At 35.8% G+C, this 23,674-nt stretch overlaps 1 protein-coding gene across 3 annotated transcripts; it reads left to right on the top strand.

The window, feature by feature from the left end:
- Positions 1-135: 135 nt before the first annotated feature.
- LOC103717881 (ethanolamine-phosphate cytidylyltransferase-like) lies at positions 136-17,361 on the top strand. 3 transcript variants are annotated; one of them, XR_605740.5, is made up of 10 exons: positions 336-1,045; positions 4,100-4,335; positions 5,438-5,619; positions 9,387-9,458; positions 10,595-10,662; positions 12,138-12,258; positions 15,690-15,759; positions 15,868-15,933; positions 16,020-16,142; positions 16,949-17,361. XR_605740.5 is itself a non-coding variant. In XM_008806431.5 (9 exons), the coding sequence occupies exons 1-9, from the start codon at positions 741-743 to the stop codon at positions 17,018-17,020; spliced, it is 1,245 nt and encodes a 414-aa protein (XP_008804653.1). In that variant the 5' UTR covers positions 136-740; the 3' UTR covers positions 17,021-17,361. The 3 variants fall into 3 exon arrangements, 2 of the variants coding, with proteins under 2 accessions (XP_008804653.1, XP_088559481.1); XM_008806431.5 differs by lacking the exon at positions 15,690-15,759 and having other exon boundaries at positions 136-1,045; XM_088703355.1 differs by lacking the exon at positions 15,690-15,759 and having other exon boundaries at positions 136-1,045; positions 16,756-16,952.
- Positions 17,362-23,674: the final 6,313 nt, after the last annotated feature.

Below are 23,674 nucleotides of genomic sequence, written 5' to 3' on the forward strand. Positions count from 1 at the left end.
TCCTACGAACCATGCAACGGCAAAGGAGATCAAATTTGAGTTTCTTTTTCAATACAATTGTAAAAGAAAAGGAGAGGTGGTCGCACGAATTGTTTCCAAACTATACAGATGGAAGAAGCAAGGATTGGAAGATTCACATGAGAGAAAATCTTGCTAAGAAAGGTTCGTCTCAAATCCTGGTGGAAAATTCCAGTCCATCTGGGACACAGTTGCGGCTCCACGTGGCATTTAAGAGGACTCCGTCAAATGAAATAATTTTATTTCACCCCACCGAAGGAACACATCCGTCTCCTCCGCCGCCTCCCATTTCCCCAAGAACCTCTCGTCTTTTACCCATTAATCAGACGGTCCAGATTTCTCCTTTCGTGGACCAATCCATTAATCTCTCCATCCCTCTCTTCCCCTCGCCGCTCTCCCTCTGCCCGCTCCAAGAAAAAGGCCGAAGCCGGAAGAAAGATAGCAAGAAAGCGATTAAAGGCTTCTTCCCCGCCGCTGTCGCTCTCCAGCTGCGGTCACTCTCGTTCTTTAAGCGAATCGAATCACCCTTTTAGCCCGCCATCGGCCCTCCAAGATTCCCATAAATAACTCCGCCGTGTCTTCTTTCTTCTTCTCGAGCGGAGATCGGAACCTGTGATGGCGGGATTCCAAGAAGCATCGTTGAACCCTAGAGACTGAAGAAACCCTAGATCTCGATTGGTTTACTCTTTGTTGCTGCTCCCATTGGATCGGAGAACGGGGCCATGGAGAGCGTCGCGAGCTCGAGACTCGTGGCGGCGTGCGTGCTGGGGGGCCTGGTGCTCGGGGCCGCCGTGCTGGCGGGGAAACTGAGCCGGGGGTTGCCGGTGCTGCCGCCGCTGGGGATCCGTCGGAGGAAGAAGAAGCCCGTCCGGGTGTACATGGACGGGTGCTTCGACATGATGCACTACGGCCACTGCAACGCGCTGCGCCAGGCGCGAGCCCTCGGCGATGAGCTCGTCGTCGGGGTCGTGAGCGACGACGAGATCACGGCCAACAAGGGGCCACCGGTCACGCCCCTCCACGAGAGGTCGATTCTTTTGCAGCTCTAATAGCGGCCTTTTGTGAAAAGATCTTTAATCTGCTTCTTTTTTTTGCCTTATATATTTGAATGGCAGCTGGGGATTTAGAATTGATAGCATTCTTTTTTCTTGATAGTTGTAATAAATTTCCTGCATTCGTTGTTATCATAATCTGACATGTTATTGCCTTTCTTTGCATCTTTTATTCTTGATATGTGAAAAAAACATATTGAATTCGTTGTTATTGAAATCCGACTTGTAATTGACCTTTCTTTTCCTTTTGTTTTTTGGCTTTAATATGGAAAGCAAATGACGAGTTATTTTCTTTTTGATTTGTTCTTGTTTACAAATCACCATGTTTTTTGTGATCTTGATTATTTGTTAATATTTTAATTATGTCTTGCATCGATATTATGTCATAGATGCTGATAGAGGAGCAATTCTTCGCCAAGTTTCAATTAATGGTTGAAATCACATGATATATTACTTACATTATCTACACATGTTTTGATGTTCAATTGATGGTATATTGATGGGCATATTCCAGTTTTAGACCATTTGAATGAAAAATTTTTCTCACTATTTATGGATTCTTCTTCTTCGCCAAATTTCAATTAATGGTGAAATCACATGATATATTGTTACTTTTATCTGCACATGCTTTGATGCCCAATTGATGATTATTGGTGGGCACATTCCAGTTTTGGACTATTTGAATGAAAAAAGAAATTTCTCATTATTTGCAGAGCTGTTGGTTGTCCATCTACTATATATGTAATAGGAAAGCCTTGAGCACAACATGCATGCTGGTCTCGAGGTTGTTCCATGTTTGGGGTGTGATTCAGCATTCCGCCAGCCCAGAGAAAGGAGGAAAAAAAAAGAACCACCATATTACATTCTACTATCTCTCTCTCGCCCCTCCCTCCCTCTCTCTCTAACACACTTTAATAGATGGGGCTCACCAACTGATCCAAGTCCCTGATCAAAGCATGTGCATGACATGCATAGGCCTCCAGTTTTCTTTTAAGCATCTTCTTGTTATTTCCTCCCTTTGACATTACACAAATTCACTATTTTATTTCCACCTATGTCCAATAGACTTAACATTGAAGTGTTCTCCTGTTATTTGTGATTAACTTTTATGCTCACCAACTGATCCAAGTCCCTGATCAAAGCATGTGCATGGCATGCGCAGGTCTCTAGTTTTCTTTTAAGCATCTTCTTGTTATTTCCTCCCTTTGACATTACACATATTCACTATTTTATTTCCACGTATGTACAATAGACTTAACATTGAAGTGTTCTCCTGTTATTTGTGATTAACTTTTATGCTCACCAACTGATCCAAGTCCCTGATCAAAGCATGTGCATGGCATGCACAGGCCTCTAGTTTTCTTTTAAGCATCTTCTTGTTATTTCCTCCCTTTGACATTACACATATTCACTATTTTATTTTGACGTATGTACAATAGACTTAACATTGAAGTGTTCTCCTGTTATTTGTGATTAACTTTTATGCATTCTTACTTGGCCCTTTCTAGTAAGAGTTCTCTGTTATGTTATAAGCTTTCTCACACATACTCTCCCACAGCTTTGAACATGCTAGTTTACATCCTTCCCTTTGTTTTCTAGATCTATGGACATAGATTTTTTCACCTCTGCCTCCTGGAATCTTCATCGAACTGCTTGCACAATGTTTCTTTCTCCACTACTTTGTTGTCAATTATGTGCAACTCTTGCTCGTTCAATATACTTAGTCCATACCATCTTTTCTTGCTTTACCACATATTCTCGATACTCTTATTTTCATCATGTTCCTTTTATTTGCTCGATCCTAATCATCACTCTTAACATCTCGAACCATAAAATGTTTCATTGTCTTACTTGCGGAATGCTTGCTCAAGTCATTAGTGAACACATCAATCACATGATGCCACACATTCATCTCTCCACTTTGCTCATTCCATACTAATTTAATTTTTCCTTGGAATTTTTATCCCTCAGCTCATTTAATGACCAATGCGAAAGAGAAACGAAGAAGAAACCAATCTCCACCACCCCACTGTTGAAATAACACATCCATAAACATTAAATGACATTTAATTAGATTGAGTGATCACTGCTCAATTCCCTCTTTAGTTATGAGGATCTCAATTTTATGTCAGATGGCCCTTTCCTTTGGAACAGTCATATACATGACTGATGATTTTAGATATATCCAGTAAAAGGTCATGCTGTGGAAATATATCACATGGATGTTACAATAAAATTAAGTTGATAGCATTGTTTTACTTCATCAAATGTCAAGTATTGTTAGTTGGTTGGAGTATAGCCATCATTTAGAAACTCCTTTTTTTTTGACCTAGTCATGTACATAGCATTTGCCAAGTGATAGCATAACATATGAAAGGACAATAATCTGTTATGTGCAAAATAGTTCACACAAATAAAAAACAATGGCGGTGAAAGCATCAAAGCTTGTTATGCTTTATTTTCAATGGTACCTCAGCCATCCATTAGATATTTTTCTACTAGAATTTTTATGCACTTGATGAAATCAAAGTAATCCATAAATTACAATTGGTTTTAGTTAAAGGCACATCACGTGATAAAATCACATCCATTATAAAACGCGATCATGTGCATTTGACCTGCTGGATGTTAGGTCAAGATAATTAAACCTATCGCACAAAAATCTCTTTGGCATCAATTTTCTTTATCACTTTATTTTCTTTTTAATTTCAATCAAAATAATGTAAAATATAAATTATTTCTGTTTTCTAAATCTTAGGCCTGTATTTTGAAAAACCATCTATAGTTTCAAATTAGCAATTAGTTTTGATATATTCTACCTTGAAACTGTATAGTGTATAATATAAAACATATTTTGACGCCACCGGATTAAGTCTTCACAATTCACACTAAGATATCTTTATGATGTTTAATAGATATGTTCGAACAACTTAGTTTGATCAGATCCATCTCTATGATTTTAGTCATAACTGGAAATCCCTATCTAGTGTGATTAGTGAATTATTCCTTTTTCCCCTCCCTGGTTGCAGGATGATAATGGTAGGTGCTGTGAAATGGGTGGATGAGGTCATTCCAAATGCTCCTTACGCTATCACAGAAGAGTTCATGAACAAGCTGTTTACTGAGTATAATATAGATTACATTATCCATGGGGATGATCCTTGCCTACTGCCAGATGGTACTGACGCATATGCCCTTGCTAAGAAGGCTGGTCGTTATAAGCAGATCAAAAGAACCGAAGGAGTGTCAAGCACAGATATTGTTGGTACTGATTCTACTCCTTTTTCACCCTTCAACTTTGCCGACTTCCTCTGTGTGGAACTCTAGATAGATTATCTCTAATTAAATCATGAAATTATTAGTTGTTGCCCCGATTTTTCTTCATTACGATGAAATTAAATATGCTGTGGTGATATGGACCTGGTTTGAATTGACATTTGCCTAGTTGAACTGCAATATAATGATAAAACTGACAGTCCAATGATATCTCATGCAACCTCTTGTCCCAGTGGTTTGACATCAAGCTAGATGTTGGTGGCATTGACATTGCCAAGGTCTCTTTCATGAGTTAACATTCATAAAATTACATACTCCTTTCGTGCAATGTTACTATAGGAGAACTTCAACCAATATTTATTTAATATTAACAAAATATATGGTAATTTCTAGTAATATTTTCATCGAATTTGTTATCTGTTCATTTACACTATGATAATATTAGTCCATTAAAATTGAACTGGCATGACCTTGTCATGAGTGTATATTCGTTTTTTAAATTTTATCTTGAGAATAATGGTGGGAGATGAGAGTACCACCATGCAGAACTAACTGTCTCTAATACTTGCGAAACAACACCAATAATCCAAATCCAGAGCACCCCCTCCTGCCATATGGAGGAGGGGTATAATCACTGGGCTGCAGCACAGTTTGCCCATCATAACTGTAACTGCAAATTGCTTGCTGATATTTATATGGCAATCGAATCCTTGTGGTGACCTCTTCTAATGGTAAATGAAAATCTTGAATACATAATGAAGATTAGTTGACATGTGTTTTATATGGAGGATAAATATGAAAAGTGTCCATTGAAGGATTAATTTTATGTTTACTACCTTTCCATGACCTTGAAATTTGAAGGCCTAAAAATGGTTCTGGTATATGTCTAATTTTGCTTTGTAATATAGAAAATTGGAGTGGTGTTTTTTGCTTGTATGCTCTTATCTCGACTATGGTCGATTAAGTTTATTATATTGCAGGAGGCCAAATACCTTGCAAATTTGCAATCATAGCTAGAAAGTTATCCTGTGTAAATTTTGGTAAATTTATATATGCGACTCAAGATGTATCTAAACATATTACATGAACAGGTCGTATGCTTCTTTGTGTGAGGGAGAGATCAATTTGTGATAGTCATAATCATTCTTCTTTACAAAGGCAGTTCAGCCATGGACACGGCCAGAAAATTGATGATGGTGGATCTAGTAGTGGAACTCGGATATATCATTTCTTGCCAACATCTCGGCGAATAGTGCAATTTTCGAATGGAAAGGTATAGTCACTGATATCTCATCCGAATTTTACTAACCTGATGAAAGTACCAAAAATCTATCTTTTTGTCCGCAGAAGTATGATATGTTAATGGAAACTAGGAACCTTTCCTCAGGAAGGTTGTTCGTGTGCATTCCTTTTTGTTCTAATGATTTATTAGACCTGTGTGGTGAAGTCCTTTAGGGTTTAACCTAGTGGTTTAGGAAGTTACTTTGTTGATGGATATAAAACTGGCCTGCTTGCCAAAGAAGTATTGTAATAAAATAGACACTTGTACAAGAGAATTGAGTAAGCTAACACTTATGTACTCTCCGCATACACCTGTTTGTAAAGTTGATAATCCGCTTTATGTTGCTTTCTACTGTCAATTAAACCTGATATGATCTGACATGCCATCACATGTAGTCCTGGTTATGACCGAGCAAAGATGGTTGGCAAAACACTGTTCTCTTGTTTTCTGTTTTTTGGATGCTTCTAACTACAATCATAGAGACTTGTGTACTACAAGGCGACAAGATAAATACTAAAACTTGAAGTTGCTAATTAGGAAATGAAGGATTATATACTCCAAAGGCAACTGGCAACACAAGATTTAAATGCCTTGGCCTTTAGTACAGAGCAGAAGTTATTGGATGCCTTTGCTCGAATGCTTGTGCATTTTGGGTTAATTACCTGTGGAAGCTCTAAATGGTTATATTTTTTTTAGCATATTGGGTTCACCTGTGGTTTCAGTGAAGAAATACTTTTGTGTTTTGGGAAATACCCCAAGTGTTACCAAATTTTATTGAAGCAAATCCATCCATTTCGTTTTCTGTGTAAATGTATCCCACACATGTGAAGTGCATTGCTTGGCTGCTATGCTCATTGACTTGCCATATAATTTTGATAAAATTGCTTATTATGTTATTGGAGCACTATTGGACATTTTGGAGAGTAATGAACAATTGAATATGACTTTAGTTGATCAACCTTTCTTACTTTGCACGGCTGTTTTTGTTCAAAAGGGATAGTCACTTCCTCATCTTGCAGCAAAATAGATCGAACCCTCGTGATCATCAAACGTTTAGCATCAAAACCCTTACTTTTGATAAATTCTCCAGATTGCTTCTCTTGAGCAGGTTTTCAGGTATTTTTAAGGGCTAAAAGAATTTCTTTAAAAAAAATCTTGACATCTTGGCTTAGCAAGAGAGAGGTATCAAGCAATACCAGCAAACATTCCTTTGGTGGGGGTGGTATAGTAGTGTTTTCTAGGACAAGTGGTAGATGTCATTATCCTTGTTAAAAATGCCAATTGTAGAAGTTAGTTTCAACGTAATATGTACTCCTTTGTTTTCTTATGTCTTTTTTTCTGTTTAAGGTAATATGAATAATCTAAATAAGTTTGACGGATTGGAATAGGTAGAATCTTGTACCTTCAAAGTTGATAACAAGGTTGTACCATCACAAAAATTTTAAAATTATCAGTATCAGGGTCAACCATCCTTCCCTGAATACTCCATTCACCCTTGTGCCTGACATCTCCTTAAGTTCACCTAAAAGAATGTGATTTCCGCTCACTATATTACCAAAGATTTCCTGATTCTGCACTCACTACAATCCATGCAACATAAAATTCCAAAGCATCCGCCTACAAATTTTACCATGCCTTAAGCAAATGGCTGATTATCGTCAAGAGACTTCAAGCCTTGACTGCAGTACTTATTGAAGGTTGTCCGAGGGATTTCTTGTTTTTAACTCATACCCTTACTGGGCAATAAACCTGCTGATACTTTTTCATCCATCCTTTGCTCGACTTAAGTGCATCTGTTTTCCTTTGAAAACAAAGGACTAAGATCCCATGTTAGATCTGGTACTCCTGGATTTAATTCAGACTTTACCTTATTGAAACTTGACACTGGTTCAATATCTGGACCCATAACTCCGTTATGGGTATTGAATCAAATCTGGTTTTTAAACTTGATAGGGTTTTGGTTAAGGAATCTTGACCTGATTGTATCAAACTTTTTTGACCAAGCATACTTGGAAAGTTGATGTTGGCCTAGAATATTGGTATTTAACTCACATGCCTGGAAATTGAACTTTACATTTGTTTATAATGGAAATAAATAGGCCAAATCTCAGTCCACATCTAAGATTTAAAGCCATTAAGTTGAGGTAGTACCAAAGGTGACCTATTCCTACTCCCTTAGTTAGGATCAAGTTAGGGTTTATTTACCATCTAAAATGTGTAGATTTTTCCTGATCGGTGTCAAATATGCTTTTTCGTGAATTATCAGATTCTTTGGATGAACTAGTCTCTAAGCCACTTTGGTCGGTCAATAACAGAATGGAGTACAATATGCTCTTCTTTTTTCTGAATTCTGCATGTCTAAGTTTGTTTTGTTTGGCTCCACCTGGAGATTAGATAGCTAAGTTCTATAATAAGGCTAATCATAAAGAAAAGATACTTCAGATCCCAGAAAATAAATTTCTGACAAGCACCTCAACAATATATTCACATATATATATATATATATGTATATATATATGTATGTATATAGAAAATAAAATTTTAGATCCTGGATGAAATCTCGTTGTTGATTGAAAGCCAATATTTTTTGGAACGACTTTGGAGAAGCAAGAAAAGCTTAACCTTTGCCCAAAAATAATAAGTCTTTGTCAGTGAATATAATAAAATTTGTTGGGATGCTTAATATATGAAACATTAAGTTACACATGGATGTGAAACAATTTTCTATTCTTACCGATTGATTTGTTTTTTGTTTTATTTTGGGAATCAAATACCACAACTGAAACTAGATTTACTTTCTTCTTGGGCTGAGCAAGTCATCTTCCAAATTGGAGTTGACAACTTGAATAAGACTAAGGGAATAGTTCTCTAGTACTTCTCTAAGAGCTTGTTCCTCTATAGCATGTTGTGTTTGCTTTTTCAATCCAAATATGTAGAGCAAAAATTAAAAAGCACTTTGCATATTTGACCAATTTTTTTTCTGGTTGTTATCTATATTCATGCAAAACCTTCTTCATTTCTGATCAATTTTGTCCCTGTTAAAATTTGCATGCCTAAGTACGTGTGACAGGGGGTCCAAGTAGCACTCCCCTCTTCCCTTTTGTCGACAAAATTAGTTTCCTATTAGATGCTTCTTGCATATATTTCTATGTTATGGTAAATATATTTCAGATATAAAAAGCTTCTAATTTAACCAAAGTAGACATGAGAAAGATTGTAATGCTGCTCTTATAAATTTTTGAATAAGTAGTGTTTGATCTTTTTCTTGCATTTTAACTATGTATTCATGAATCTGTTTCTTTTTCATGTCATATCATGGGAGTTCTGTAAGTCATGTTCAAGAACATAAATGCTTAATTGGATTCTTCATTAGTTTAGTCATTACTAAGAATAAAAAAGAAATCAAACTTGGTGAAATTTTAAGGAAAATGTGAGCAATTCGGAGATGAAAGGAAAACGAAGGAAAACGAAGAAACATGCGGTGAAGAAAAAAATAACTAAGCTCGAATAAATTAGAAACTATTATACAATATAAGAAACTTTGTTATCTTTTCCTATCAAGTCTTCAAAAACCTTGAAACCCGTAGTGAATATAATTTAAAAATGAGATAATTTTTTCCTCCCAATGAATTGATTGAATCTATGATTGCTCAGAAATTGATTATCATGGTGCTGTTTTATTTGTTTTTAATCATGGTGAGTAAATACGGCTTCTATATCCCAGATATTCATCCTGAGAGTACTTTTTGCTCATGCAGGGGCCTGGTCCGGATGCTCGCATAGTTTACATTGATGGTGCATTTGATCTGTTTCATGCAGGACATGTCGAGGTATTCACTATTTATTCTCCATTGTTCCTTCCTTTTTTGTTCTTCCCTAGCATTATGGATACTGATGTTTGGTGATAAACTGAAGGCATTTCCCATATGACCACATGAGCTTTGATAAGAATTGTCTTTGGTCCTTCCTCATGCTTCATTCAGATTCTTTTTTTCCTTATTGCAGTTCCTTCAACTACAATCCCATTCCCTTCGTTGTCATGCCTGCTTTTAGCTTCTGCTACTCATTCTTGAATTTCATTTCTCTGTTCCCTATCTGGGCTGCTTTTAAGGCCCTTTTGGTTGTAGATACTGAATTCGTTTTTTGCACCAATTAGATCGCTGCATGTTGGTACTTTTATGTAGGCTAATCAAAATGAGAGTTTTTTAATGTTTATCATATTTCCTCCCATCTCTCATGCATTTTCTTGTCACTTTGTAATTATCTACCTATGCCATTCATATTTTGGGTGCATTTTGAATGCTTGATTCGTCCTCATTTTAAACTGAATATTAATGCTTTATTTGAATCTGAAAGTTCCCCTGAAATATTTCGCTCCAATTACTGGATCTGCACGTTTCCTATGTTAGCAGATCGTAACAAGTTCCTTGCTGTAGTAGATTGTAACATGTCAGTAAGCTGTATATCTTTCTATATCATGCTTTGTTTGCATTATATCAATTTAATGCTTACTCTTATGCAAAAAAGCTAGTCGTACTTCTAGCTTAGTGTTGACAGTGCATTTTGTTCTATTTCTTCTTATTGAATTGGGCTATCTCGTTTGCTTTTGCTTTATTTCTTGTGCTTTATCTAGTCATTCATTTTTCCCTGATATACTAGATTAGTATCACCTGATTGTTTTAACCTTTTTTAGAGATTTGGTGGCACTACTTTTTTCCCCCCATCCATCTTCTGATCAGTGTGGTTGAATGCATTCCATTGTCATGAAAGTGAAGCTGGTTGCCATGATATGTGAAAACATAGGCAAACCTTTGCTTGGCAGCCAACCCTGTGCATGTGTGCATGGTTCATACTGATTACATGTCTGTCGTTAATTTTTACTTCATTCAGCTAAGCTATTTTATTATTTTGCATGGTGCTTATGGACCGTTCTCTTTGTGATGAGCTGTTATCATCTTCTGTGTAGATACTGCGGATTGCTCGAGGACTTGGAGATTTCTTGCTTGTGGGGATTCATACTGATCAGACAATCAGGTTATATGCAGTCTTCCTTTTTTATTTCTTTTATCCCCCTTTTCCAAATAATCATGTGATCCTTATAGGGTAAGTTGTTTGTATGGTCTATATTCTTCAAATTCATGCATTGCCTGCCTTTATGAAGCTTGGATATTGATGATATGCTACTCAACAGTCTTAGGCTCTGCTTTATGAGAAAGGAGAATATTCAGTCTTTTCATAGCTCTTATGTGAGGTTCATATAACAAGTCCCATTAGTGATTATTGTTAATCTTCGAGATCAGCTATCTTCAAACTGATTGCTTGTTGTTCTTTCCTAACAATGTGGACGATTAAAGAAAACTTCCATAAAACACTCTAGTGAATCTTCTTCACCCTAATAAGACCTTCCACTCTTTCAGTTTTTTACCTAGTATATACAAGGTCATATAACCAATCATATGATGGGGGAAAACTTTTGCCTTTCACATCAAAGCTTGGTCTTCTCTGACTATATCATGCATAATAAAGGTAAATGCAGTCTGCCCTTAAAACAGTGTTCAACTTAATGAACTAGTTGCTAGAAGATCTAAGTACAGCGGTTTGGACTTGAAATGCTAATTGAAGCCCAAAATTTTATTGTATTAAGCATCAACGTTCGTGCAATGCAAATGTATGATCAGGGGTGTATACAAGCTGCCTCAAGTGAGCCAGGCCTAGCTCAAGCTCAGCTCATTTTTGTAATTAAGCCAAGCTTGATTGGGCTCATTTAGTTTATGTGCTGAACTTGAGCTGCTGAAGAAAGCTCCTTTAAGAGATCTTGGTGAGATCTCAAAGTCCCTCAAGGCTATCATATATAGGCTTCAGGCTAACTTTCACATTATACCAATATAGTAGTTGTGATATACTTGTTTATATGTTAATACAAATTATATTAGTCTTAGTAATTGTATTATAAAATACTAAAATAGTATAAACTATATATAAAATCTTCATAGTTGTGTTTTAACCTGAGCTCGGGTGATCCAAGCTTAGCTTTATCTTGGTTCATTTACTAATGGAGCAAGCCAAAGTTAAGCTGGATTTTGAGCTGCCACTTGAGCTGCTCATGAACGGTCATCTATTTTACAATGTACGTATTACTCCGAGTACTACCAAGGAGATCAGGATACCATGGTATATATGTCCAGAAAACATGAGACAAGGAGGAAAAAACTTATTCATCTCTATGAGACATGCTTGTAGTAGCTATGTATTGGATATGATGAACCTTGGTCACAGCATAATACGTGCTGGATATTTCAGGTTAATATCCCTATTTTTTTTTCAAAAAATGATTCTGGGTATCGGTAGGACTCATTTTGGATGGATTCCTGATATAGCCAAGGGTCTATGGATCTAGTAGATATTATAGGTTTACTTGTTGCTTTACTGGCCATGTCAACTGTTATAATTTTTCTTAATTACATAAAGTTTTTAATGAACTAATACTTGTTTTTCTATCCCATGGACAGTTCTACTCGAGGAGCCCATCGGCCGATCATGAATCTTCATGAAAGAAGCTTGAGTGTTTTGGCCTGTCGTTATGTAGATGAAGTGATTATTGGTGCCCCTTGGCAAGTTTCAAAAGACATGGTTAGTTGTGTTTGTGTGATTCATGCTCAATGTATGATGTACTGTTGCTTTTACACTAAGTTGATTTGTTCCCAATTCCACTTTGTATATAATTACAAAAAAATATGTTTCCCTCAAAATTAAAAATGAAGGAAAGAAATGAAGAACTGATTCATGTTGACTTTGCAGTGAAAGGAATATCTAAGACAATATCATAAATCAAAATCTTTAGGCCGCATTGTGAACGCAGAGAATGTTGACCAGAGCATATCGTGTACCTGCAAGTTTTGCATAACCATGATTACAAACTTAACAGGGTTGGCCTTGAATCGCACCTTGAATGTTTTTTCAATCATTTGGGTTATTATGAGAGAGCATTTTGTCTTTGAGTCAGACAATTGGTAATAAATCTCTCTCACACTCTCTCTCCATCCACTCTGTTCCTAGTTAAATCAGTTCCTCTTATTCCCCCACTTATCCCCTGCCTCATTTCATGAAGGTTGTGGAGATTGGCAGAATCCATTGGAACAATCTTTTGAAAGGTTATATGGGTATACATGGATTTTCTATTTGTTATCAGCAGCTTGTTTCAAAAGAAGTAAACACATCTTCCCTTTGCACATAGGCTGGAAGCTCTCGTTTCATCCATCTTTCTGAGTTTGTTGGAGGAGTTGGTAGCCTTGGTACGGTGGACATTGCTTTCTGTATGCAGTTTGGGTGTTTGACTGAGAAATTAGGGTTGTAGTCATATAAACTCCATGTCAGGTGTGCCAGAATGCAAATAAATCTTGGATTTATAGGTTCATCTACTTTCTGTGTCCATGTATTTCAATTGTTTGCACATTCTCTTACATCTGTAGTTTTCAACATAGGTTTTTTTGGTTTTATGAACTAAAAATCATAGGACAACAAAGTGATCAAGCCAGATGGACAGTAGCATTAGTTTCTCATGGGTACTCATAAAATGTCGTCACAAGTAATTGATGTATCTTCTATGATATTTTGATCTATCTAATCACATTTTAGATCTATGTTTTATTGGTGAAGGAGCTTGGGATGTTTCCATGTGATTAAAAATGAGGCTCTCTTTGTTGTTGTTCTCCCTGTACACCTTGAGCTTGATTGCGTCCAAGGATTTCCCACTGATATGAGACATCTAGAATGTCAGCCCTTGTCATATTGGTTGATGTATGCTAGGATATCTTGATATATCAGCTGATACGAGATTAATGCATTGGCTAGGATATTTTGGCATGTAAGCGGAAACCTTGGCTCAGATAAAACTAACATGGTGATAGTAATGGCAGATACTTTTTTTATCATATCAATCAGGATACGGAAATAGATAGTTTATTTTCTGGGCATTTTGAAGTTAGCTATATAGATATATTGGCCAAGATCCTTGAGATAAAGAACTTCTTGATATCTTGGCCGAGATGAAACCATAGGATAATATTTTTTAATTGGATTTTTTTTTTTTTGCATGATAAATCAATTTGTATGATGATTATTATTTTATATAATAAAAGAAATTAAATGTTTGATATAACAATATTGACTACCTGAAGGATAAGTATATTTCAAAATTTTCAGGATTCGCTAAGTGTAAGCTAACTGTTCCATTTTTCATGATAGGGCAAGGCACATTGTGTAATGTAATGTACAAGAAAAAATTCGCATGGCAAGAGAAGAATAAATACATTTAAGATAATCTAAATATGTCATGGCTTTATTCCTCTTCTTAGGAATAGAGGCATTACATGAAAACTATAAAAAAAAAGTATTATTGATATGACAAATTGACCATATGAATAGAAATAATTAAAAATAAATAAATAGATGTCTGGAAATGAATGACAGATCATGACATACTGCATAGATATTTTCATAGTCAATGTACATTGATCTTTACTAAAAATTGAAATACATAGAGGATAATTGATATTATTGCATATTTATTTTAAGTTAAATTATTTATTATTTATCATTATTACACTGCTATATGATGCTTATAGTAAAAGATATTTTAATTTGTTTTTAAAGAGTATGATTAATTATTTAATATTAATTTTAACTTGTCATATAAATAATAAAATTATATTACAATTACCTATATCACATATAGGTAACTTTTTTTTTAGTAATTTGATCACTATTCATTATATTATCATCCATATTTACTAAATTAAGACATTACTGTAAAAATTGAGGGTCATTCCCAGTTTTGGCCAGTATTTCGATACCCAGCTGGGATATAGCAGATAAGGTCTTCTGATATCTAAGTACATAAAAAATAATAGTCAAATGGCTTTTGTCCAATCAAAAATAATCTTGGCCAATATAAACTGAGATCTTGGTTTATCTTGATATTGGCCTCCTTATGGAGATGACAGTGATCCCTGTCTTTAACAAACTCAGGTTGCATCCTATAAGCATTTGAAGGGTTCAGGCTGATATCAATTATGTTGCTTTGTTGCCTTTCTTCTGCATTCTGTCATTTTTTTTCCTCTTTACAACGAACTTTCTGGGTCATGTCTATTGAAGTATTTAAGAAGGAATATAATCATGGATAATGGCATCTCACCCTCTTCAGTCATTGTAGCTAACTACTAAGTGGCGAATCCTATCTTTGGCATATTTTTCTAGCTTTGTTATCTGTCTGTTAGTGTAGTCATTTTGAAGAAATAAACCAGAAGAAGGAAGCAGCATGTGCCAAAAGCTGCTTTACACTATCTTCATTTCTTCTTTAAAGGTAGTATCACCTTACCAGTTAAAACAAAGTTGAATATCGTAGTTGAAATGAGGATAACCATGAGCAAAACCGGAGTAGAGAACCCAATTACTATTTTTGCTACCTTCACTATCAACTCCATGCCTTTTGCAGAGACTTATTCCGGTTTTGAAAAAGAGAAGTATGAAAAAGTTCAAAGTTCATGTGTTAGATGTCTAAATTTTCTGGTCCTCATTATTGACTGCTTGAGCAAGCAAATAGTAGAATATTTTCTTCCTGGAGTTATGACATGTGCCTCCTTCCTTTATTGTTGGTGCTGCATTAGCCTCTAGACTTTTGGCCCAATGGTTTTGCGCTGAAGAGCCAGAGGCCAGATCATCCCTTAGGCTATTAGTGGGTATGGTGGGGTGCTGGGCACACAGCCTGTGACCTTGTCATGTGCACTGCTAAACCAAGAATCCGTTATATGACTTTAGCAACTAAACTTTCCCTATACTGGAATCCATCACACCACTTTGGCAACTTCAACTGTGCCCACACAAATCGCAACCCGTTCATGCTTTTTGTTGCGTATTTGTGTTGCCAACAGATCATGTTGTTGTTCCTCAAATTCATAACTTGTCAAAAAGGAGAAATTTTACTGGATACCTTAGATAAATTTGTTCTTGATTATCGAACATATCAACACAAGTTTCTCATGGTGAAATTATTGTTTCAACAGCTCAAGCAGTTATTTGTGAGCTTCATTTCTTTTTAATTTTCATTGAGATTATGCTGCATACCTTCTTGAGGTATCAATTTTGGCTCTCCTCTTTCATCTTTTAGCTAAAGACTAAGAAAATATAACGTAGATTGCTTGTAAGACTAATTTAACATTTCTAAACTCGTTTTATTTGCAGATTACTACCTTCAACATCTCGATGGTTGTCCATGGAACAATTGCAGAAAATATGGATTTTCTGAAGGTAAATTGTGTTATATTTTCATACATGATTGTCATAAGAATATGAATAATCAGGTTCCAATCAGCTGTATGGATCACTTTTTTCAGGAGAAATCTAATCCATATGCTGTTCCAATGGCTATGGGCATCTATCTGCAAATAGAAAGCCCCCTGGACATCACAACTAGCACGATCATCAGGAGGATTGTTTCAAATCATGAAGCGTATCAGGTAATGTTCCATTTAACTCTATTAATTTCAGTACTCGAATTTCTATTGTGCGTTAATGTTATTATTCTGTATCTTTTGTTATATGAGAACCATTAGTATAAGTTGTTTGAGCAATTCGGCTTGTGTTGTTTGTAGTCAGTGCTGCCTCATTCATTATGTAACTGAGCTTGATTAGAAAATGTTGCCAATCACTTGATTAAGTATTCGTCTTCTATGTGGGCAGTTATTCCTGATGAGTTTAATTGTGACTAAATATTTGTAACCTGTTCCTGTCATGACATGTTGTCCTGATTTAGTTGTCTTTCAAAGTGACTAACATATATCAAAATGATAGATGGTGAACCTAAGTCATCCCTGACCTATGCATCTTTGATCGGGGTGTGAAAGCTGGTCATGTGCTGCCTCCTACCATTAAGTAGCCTACTAGTGTCTTCAGGTGATGGTTCTAGTTATAGTTTCTGTTGACCTTCGGTTTGGTATATGTTCAGTTGGATTACTCAGTACTGACAATCCAAACTGTTCCCAACTGAAATTTACTCCATCTTGCAAACATCTTCCTATGATGAACCATGCACTGTTTCTTCAATTGGCTACAAAATTCTCTGTTGCCCAGGTAGCATTTTTCAATTGAAAAGAAATCATGGCCATACATGTGATGGGTGAATGTCACTCCAGGTGATGAAAGGCTACTTAAGCATATGTTTTATGACGCCTCCAGCAGTTATGATTATTTTATAGTCGGGAACTGAGAATATTTTGGGTTTGTTTAAGTTTTATTCTTAATTTAAGAATATTTGTTTCTGCAGAAAAGGAATGAGAAGAAGGAAGCTAGTGAAAGGAGGTACTATGAGGGTAAAACTTATGTATCTGGAGATTAACTCCCAGGAAATTTAGCAGCAGAAATTCCTTTTGAAAACCTTTCATTTCTAACACACACAGGTTTCAAACATCATGCCATCATGGAGTGGTGGCAATTTTGCATTGGTTTGACTTTCTTAAAGTCTATAGGCATTTAGATATAGCTTAAGATAATAGGCGGGCAGACTGCTGCTAGCGTTGGAGTAATAGGATTTCTTGGGCTCTTCTTTTCTTTTGCTTCCACAATTTTTTTCGTCTTCCTATTGTACCGTGCTATTTCCAGCACAGAGTCATTTGTATTATTAGATAGCGGAGAATGTATTTATTTTCCTACTTCAATGTGATCATCTTATAATCTTCATATATTTTGTCTTGTATTTTCACGCGGAGGGGGAGAATTTGTCCACCAGTTGGGCTATGGGATATTTTGGCCCAACTTGTTTTCCCCGTACATTAACTTGTGATTTCAGCTAAAGAACTGCTGCCTATGTGTGGTGGTATCTGTGCTTTGTTGTGTTCTATTTGTATCCGAAATCCTCCACCGTTCAGTGTCTCAAGCCAACATCAGACGTGTAAATAGGCAATAGTACCTTGAGAATTACTTGGAGGGCTGCAAATGTGTTGGGTCAGCCTGTGAGTCTGTGTCCTGACCCGTTCTTGACACGATTAGACCTGATCTTATACGGTTTTGGAGATCTGTGGGTCTGGTCAGGTCAAAAATTGGTCCACATTTGGAAACTGTCTGGATGTTGTATTTTCTGATCCAACTGACCCGTATAATAAATCTGGGTCTAATTTTGGTCAGAAAAAAAATAGGTCTGACCTAGACTTGATCCAGCCCAACTTGAAAACGCAGTTTATGTCCAGAGTCACACTTAATGTCTTCTCAATTCATCGAATTAAACGTTATTTTAAACTGATACATGTTTGTATCAACAACTCCATATCTTTTTTCACCTACTTATTTATATTTAAACATTCATATTTTTTGTTTTAATAAATTTATATTTATAATATTCTCAAGTATATCAATATTTATTTTTTAAGCTCATAATTTGTGGACTTGTATATTAATAATGATCACTTTCTTGGATCAAATGAAAAAACTTTTTTGAATGGAAATTCATGTTTATGTTGGATTTTTATTTTAGTTAAATGATTTTAATAGATTTATATTTCATTATCGAGTGCTATGTTTTGGTTGTAAACTAAGATCTAATTGTTTGACTTGAATTATATATCAAACCTAGCCTCGATCTAAACCTTGATATTTTGCACCCCAAGATTTGTTGAGTCAGACTTGGCCTGATCAACCAATAGGTGTGTGGGTCTGAAATCAGGACCCGAATATAAAATTAGGTTGGGTCTAAGGGGGATGATGCATAACTGTTTAACCCATTTAACGTGTTTCAACTCATTCTAGATTGGGTTAGCTTATCTATTTAATAACATGGTTAAATTTAGGTCTGGTTTTTGGTCTGTTTAATAAATAGAAGAGGCGCAGGTTGGTGGATTTTTGATCTATCCTCTGACTCAATCCATATCTTGGCCAATCCAACCAGATTGCCATCTCGAGTTGGGTCAGAGTCCGAAATGCATGTTCAAATCCATTTGCAGCTCTAACTAGTATAACCGCCAAGGAAAACTGTTCCTCTCAGCCTGAACAAAACTGGGCCCACCATTCTGAGTGATCTACTGCTCGATTTGCTTCAGGATTAAGAGATTTCCACGGTCCACTCAATCGTGCAATCTCATAATCTGGCGATGTGTGTTGTTTTTTTTTTTAATTCCAGACTTCTGAGACTGAGATATTGGCTTGTGTTGGTATCAGGCATTCAAATGGACAGGAGAACATGGCTGATGTTTTGATGCGTATCGTCTTGGCTGGTCATAATGTCAATATCAGTCGAGATTTGTTGATTTATAGTCAACTAGTCCTGCTTTCCCAAACAAAAAAAATTCTTAATCAATTTTTATGGTTTTAAAATTTTTTTTAGTAACTAAATATGTAGATATCTTTGAAAATTTTTAAAACGGTCGTTAACCTCGGCTTAATCATATAGCCGGAGATTTTGATATGATGTGAATGGTATAGGATTTTGGTGTCCAACCTTTTCGGTGAGGTGCTCGTGCTCTTTTGTTTTTAAAGATAAGATAGATTGGACACTGTACAAATTGATAGCGACCCCCCCCTGCAGGCACCCGTTCATCTGGTTTCGTCAGATTTAAGTCGATTACATTCACCTCAACAAAGAAGAATCTTATAAGTGATGGCTCTTTTTTTTTTGTTTTTTGTCTTTAGATTGGTATGGACACGGGGACAGGATTAGTTAGTCATCTTTTAAATGACTCGGCCACCTAAAGATGGTTGGTGGAATGTAGGGATCTAATGATGTGAGGTTTTGAAATTTGAAAAGATTCTGGTTGGGGTCAGGTCACATCAAGGATGCTGTAATTTTACGAAGCTACGTGGACCAACTATTTTCCAACAACAGGTGAAAGGGACGAGGACAATTTCTAGATATGAAAATACTCCTTTATTATTCAGATTCTCTATGTTCTAAAATTATTTTAATAAAAAATATTTAATTAATTAATTAAATAAATTGTTAAGATGCACCACTCCCTCGCGTGACCCTTGCGTACCTCATGCTTGTCTCAATCCTAATCATTACTTGCAAGTGAGCGGGCGTTAGTAACAGTAATCATAAGTTAATAATATGTTGCTAAAAAGATTTTTCTTATTGAATTATTGATCTAATAGTTTTCTTGTTATAATTTCATATATGTGATACATGAATTAAAAAATAAGTTTCTTTTGATGGTAAAATGACAAAATCACTCTCATCCTCTGAAACTTGATGCAAATTTAATTTGCTAATTTAAGTCTTCATTCGTGATATGATTTTTCAATGTTGCCATGCTAGAAGAGCCGTTGGAATGTTGTCAGCACAGGAGAATTATGGCACCTTTTTTTATTAAAAAAATTTAAGTTTGATGCTAATTACTTTAAAAATAGGTACGGTCTTTGTTGGATGGTTGTGCTATTATAAAATTATATGTCGATGTAGTATTACAATTAGCAGGGAAATGATCCCTTGCTTGGTACTTCTATAATTCTACTATGTGAGATGATTTATGTTCTTTTACTATACGACAGAGATCTTGATTTTCGTGAGATTAAATTTTTTTAACAATTTAAAAAGAATGTAGGGGCATTGATACATTGTTAGATGTTAATCAGAACTAATGCTGTTATCTCTCTGATGGAAAGGAATCGAGTGTAGGCCCAAAGATGATATTATAATTTTGAAATTTAAAATAATTTTTACAGATGAAGACTATAAATCTTGTTAAAATTACTAGTAATACTGTTTTTTGCTCAAAAACTAATGATACTGCTTGTCATGGCTTGGATGTCGTCCAACAGAAGTTATAGACAAATTTCTGTCTCCCCATTTTCAAAAGAAGTCAGAAATGTGAATGCTTAAGGTGGATTCATGACTTGGCCCGAGTACCATAAAAAAAGACAATGACCCGAGTGCTGTCTTTTATTTATTTATTTATTTCTTTTAAGGAAACAAAGATAAGGAAGAAGGCCAGTGGGCCATGTTCTCGCGCACCCTCAACCTCTTCTTACCATGCCTTGGAGTTCGATAAATGCCAGTAAAGTACTCATCTTTTTGGCCACCAGTTTCTTGGAGCATCCCACTGTCACATGCCGTTAGGTTTGACACATACCTCAAATGGTAGCCTTTATAGCCTGACACTACGCTACGACGGACAACAAGTATGAGAGCCCAAATGCAGAATATGAGATGCGGCGACTCCCCCGGTTTTGGTTATGCAACCGGCGGTTCCGGTTCTACAAAAATCTAGAACCTGAACCAAAATTGAAAATAGCTGGTTCTACAAAAATCTAGAATCTTAACCGAAATTAAAAATAGTCGGTTCGATTCCGATTCTAGAATCGCTGGTCCCGGTTCCGGTTCTAGATGGTTCTAGTTCCGGTTCTAGACGGTTCCGGTTCCGGTTCTAAATGGTTCCGATTTCGATTTTTCAACATAAACTATAAAATTTTGAAAAAAAATAGATTGTGTAATTAATTTGGAAAAAAATTTGAAATACAAATAAATCGTGTAATTAATACAAAATGATAATTTGTACCTCATTTTATTTTTTACTATCAAAGTAAATTTTAATAATACAACTAGATAACATTATAAAAAAAATAATAAGTTACATTAAATAAATTTGGAACTAAAAAAAATTAGGCTTGAACTTAATTAAAATTAAGCTACCTACGTATCTTCTTGGGGTTTAGAGGAATCAAAGCCCTCGTAGTTCACTTACCTTCGTGGTTGAGCAATTAACCTCCTTACCTCAATGATCAATCATTATCATTGCTGCCGGTTGTAGACGATCTGCTAGTTCCAATGTTAAATAAGTCTTCACTGTCCTCAAATGTGTTATCTTGTAATCTACGTTCTGCCTTTCTCCAATCGTCAACACATGCTTGGGCTTCCAAGTTATTCGGCCTTAAATAAGATCGTCGCTCATCTAAGATTTGACCTCCAGTAAAATAGTCGTTTCCCAAAATGACCTCCAAACTAGCCATTTTTTAGTTGTTAGGAGGGGTAAAATAGTCATTTTTTAGTTCGAACCGAAACCGAACCGTCGGTTCCAGTTCCATCAAATCTGGAACCTTAACCGAACCGTATTCCTCAAGGTTCCAGTTCGGTTAAGAACCGTGAGACACGGTTCCGGTTCCGGTTCTTTCTGGTTCGGTTCTGGTCCAGTTCTTTGGTTAGAACCGGACCGTGGTCAGGTCTGCTCCCTTATGAGACAAGAACGATGCAATAGCATGGCCTCACCGTGCACATTGGAAAAAATAGTGGAGAAAAAAATCATGGTGACTTAGTTATTCTTATCTTTTGTAGAAATAATTTTTTTTTAATTTTAGAAATCAAGTAAATGAAGGTGATAGCTTATCAAACTGATAAAGATCTTGGCAGCTGGTCTAAGTGATCTAGGATCGATTTCTACTTTCACCAAGGTTTGGGTGTAGGGTATGAAAAAGGCTAGTACATAACTTCATTGCCCCCCCCAAAAAAAGGCAATGAGATAAAAAGATAAAAAATTATGAATAAGACCACGAAATCCATCATACTAAATCTACGATGTTGAAACATAAATCAAAATCCTCAATCTTCAATCACTCTCTAAATTTGTATTGATGTTGAGTCAAATAAATAATAAGACAACACCACCACATAGATGTGCTTTCCCCTGCTTAAATTCCATTCAATGCGAATCATAAAAACATGCATATAAAGTACAATATGTGATAGAAGTAGGTTTCTCAGCTCGCACAAAATGAAATACTGAGACCAAAATATCCTCTTCAACATGGTTAAAAAGTTTAATGCGTGTTGGAAATTGGCCTGAAATAAAGCCACTAAAGTGGCAACTTTATTCTAATGAGGTTGGCTTGTCCACTATGTCGATAGAGGCTCATTTGGTGACACAAAAATAATGGAGATAGGAGACCAAGTTGGCCTAAAGCTCTCCTATTTATAGCATTACCCATTTTTCTCTACCACGAGTTTCCTGAGATGATATTTGAGAAAAGAGATGCTTTTCTTCAAGATCGATAGCTGTTTGGGCTAACCAAGACCAAACCTCAAGAACCCCAGCTATGCACATGCGAACAATTGTTGTTGAAAGGCCACATCAAGGTCCATCCATGGTATAACCTCTTCGCATAGGTCTGCTGCTTTATTAGTGAGTGGCAACATGCATACTTCTCCTAAATGTAAGAGGTTGCATGAAACAAATTATATACGTCGTGGATCTTTTCTTTACATAAATAAATAATAACAAATAATATATCCTATTTTTAGAAAGTTGATGAGGTGAGAGGATGATATAATTTAAGCATTACTTGCTGAATGATTGCTTTATGAGGGATACATACATAAATATTTTGTGTGTATTTATACATAATTTTTGAATTAATAGATTTTTATCTATGTTTCCACTCGTATAAGGGGGACCATTCATCTCTATCCGAAGGCTTAGGAAAAACTTATTTGCATCCTAATTGATCAATATGACGCTTCAAAATATGTTATATACATAGCAGGCAAGATTTCGTTTAAAAATATTAATTTTTATGTGATTAGAAGCTGCTCTAATAGGAGCTACCGAAACAAACAAAACCAGATTTTGCTAATAGTAGAATAGAGTCTAAAACAACAATCAACTTGGAAATATAAATATAATTTTCATTGACTCGAAAATACAATTCAAAATTATCGGCTTCGCCTGTTGGTCACATTTTTTGATGGTTGTATCCAAAATTTGGTTTCAAATATTATTTCATTAAATTTAGATGGTTCCAACATGCTAGGATAGGGAGACATTTTTGATTCAGATATTGTTTTCATCATAGTGATTAGTCTTAGCTAATCAGTATTCCTCTCCACTTGTTTAGGTTTTCAAAATTTGTGCAAGTGTCCCCACCATATTTCTAAGAATAACCTAGTAATCTAGTTTTCGTCAAAAGTAAAGGTTTTAGGCACCTTCAGAGTAGAGCTTCAGCCGTTGGTGAAGCCCATTAGGACAAAGCTTAGATAATTGTCCAAATGAACCAATCCTAAAACGTTGATCTC

The sequence above is a fragment of the Phoenix dactylifera genome, chromosome 8, assembly GCF_051530095.1.
Source record: "Phoenix dactylifera cultivar Ajwa chromosome 8, Ajwa_hap1_PhDact_Kaust_v1.1, whole genome shotgun sequence".
Classification (NCBI taxonomy): Eukaryota; Viridiplantae; Streptophyta; class Magnoliopsida; order Arecales; family Arecaceae; genus Phoenix; species Phoenix dactylifera.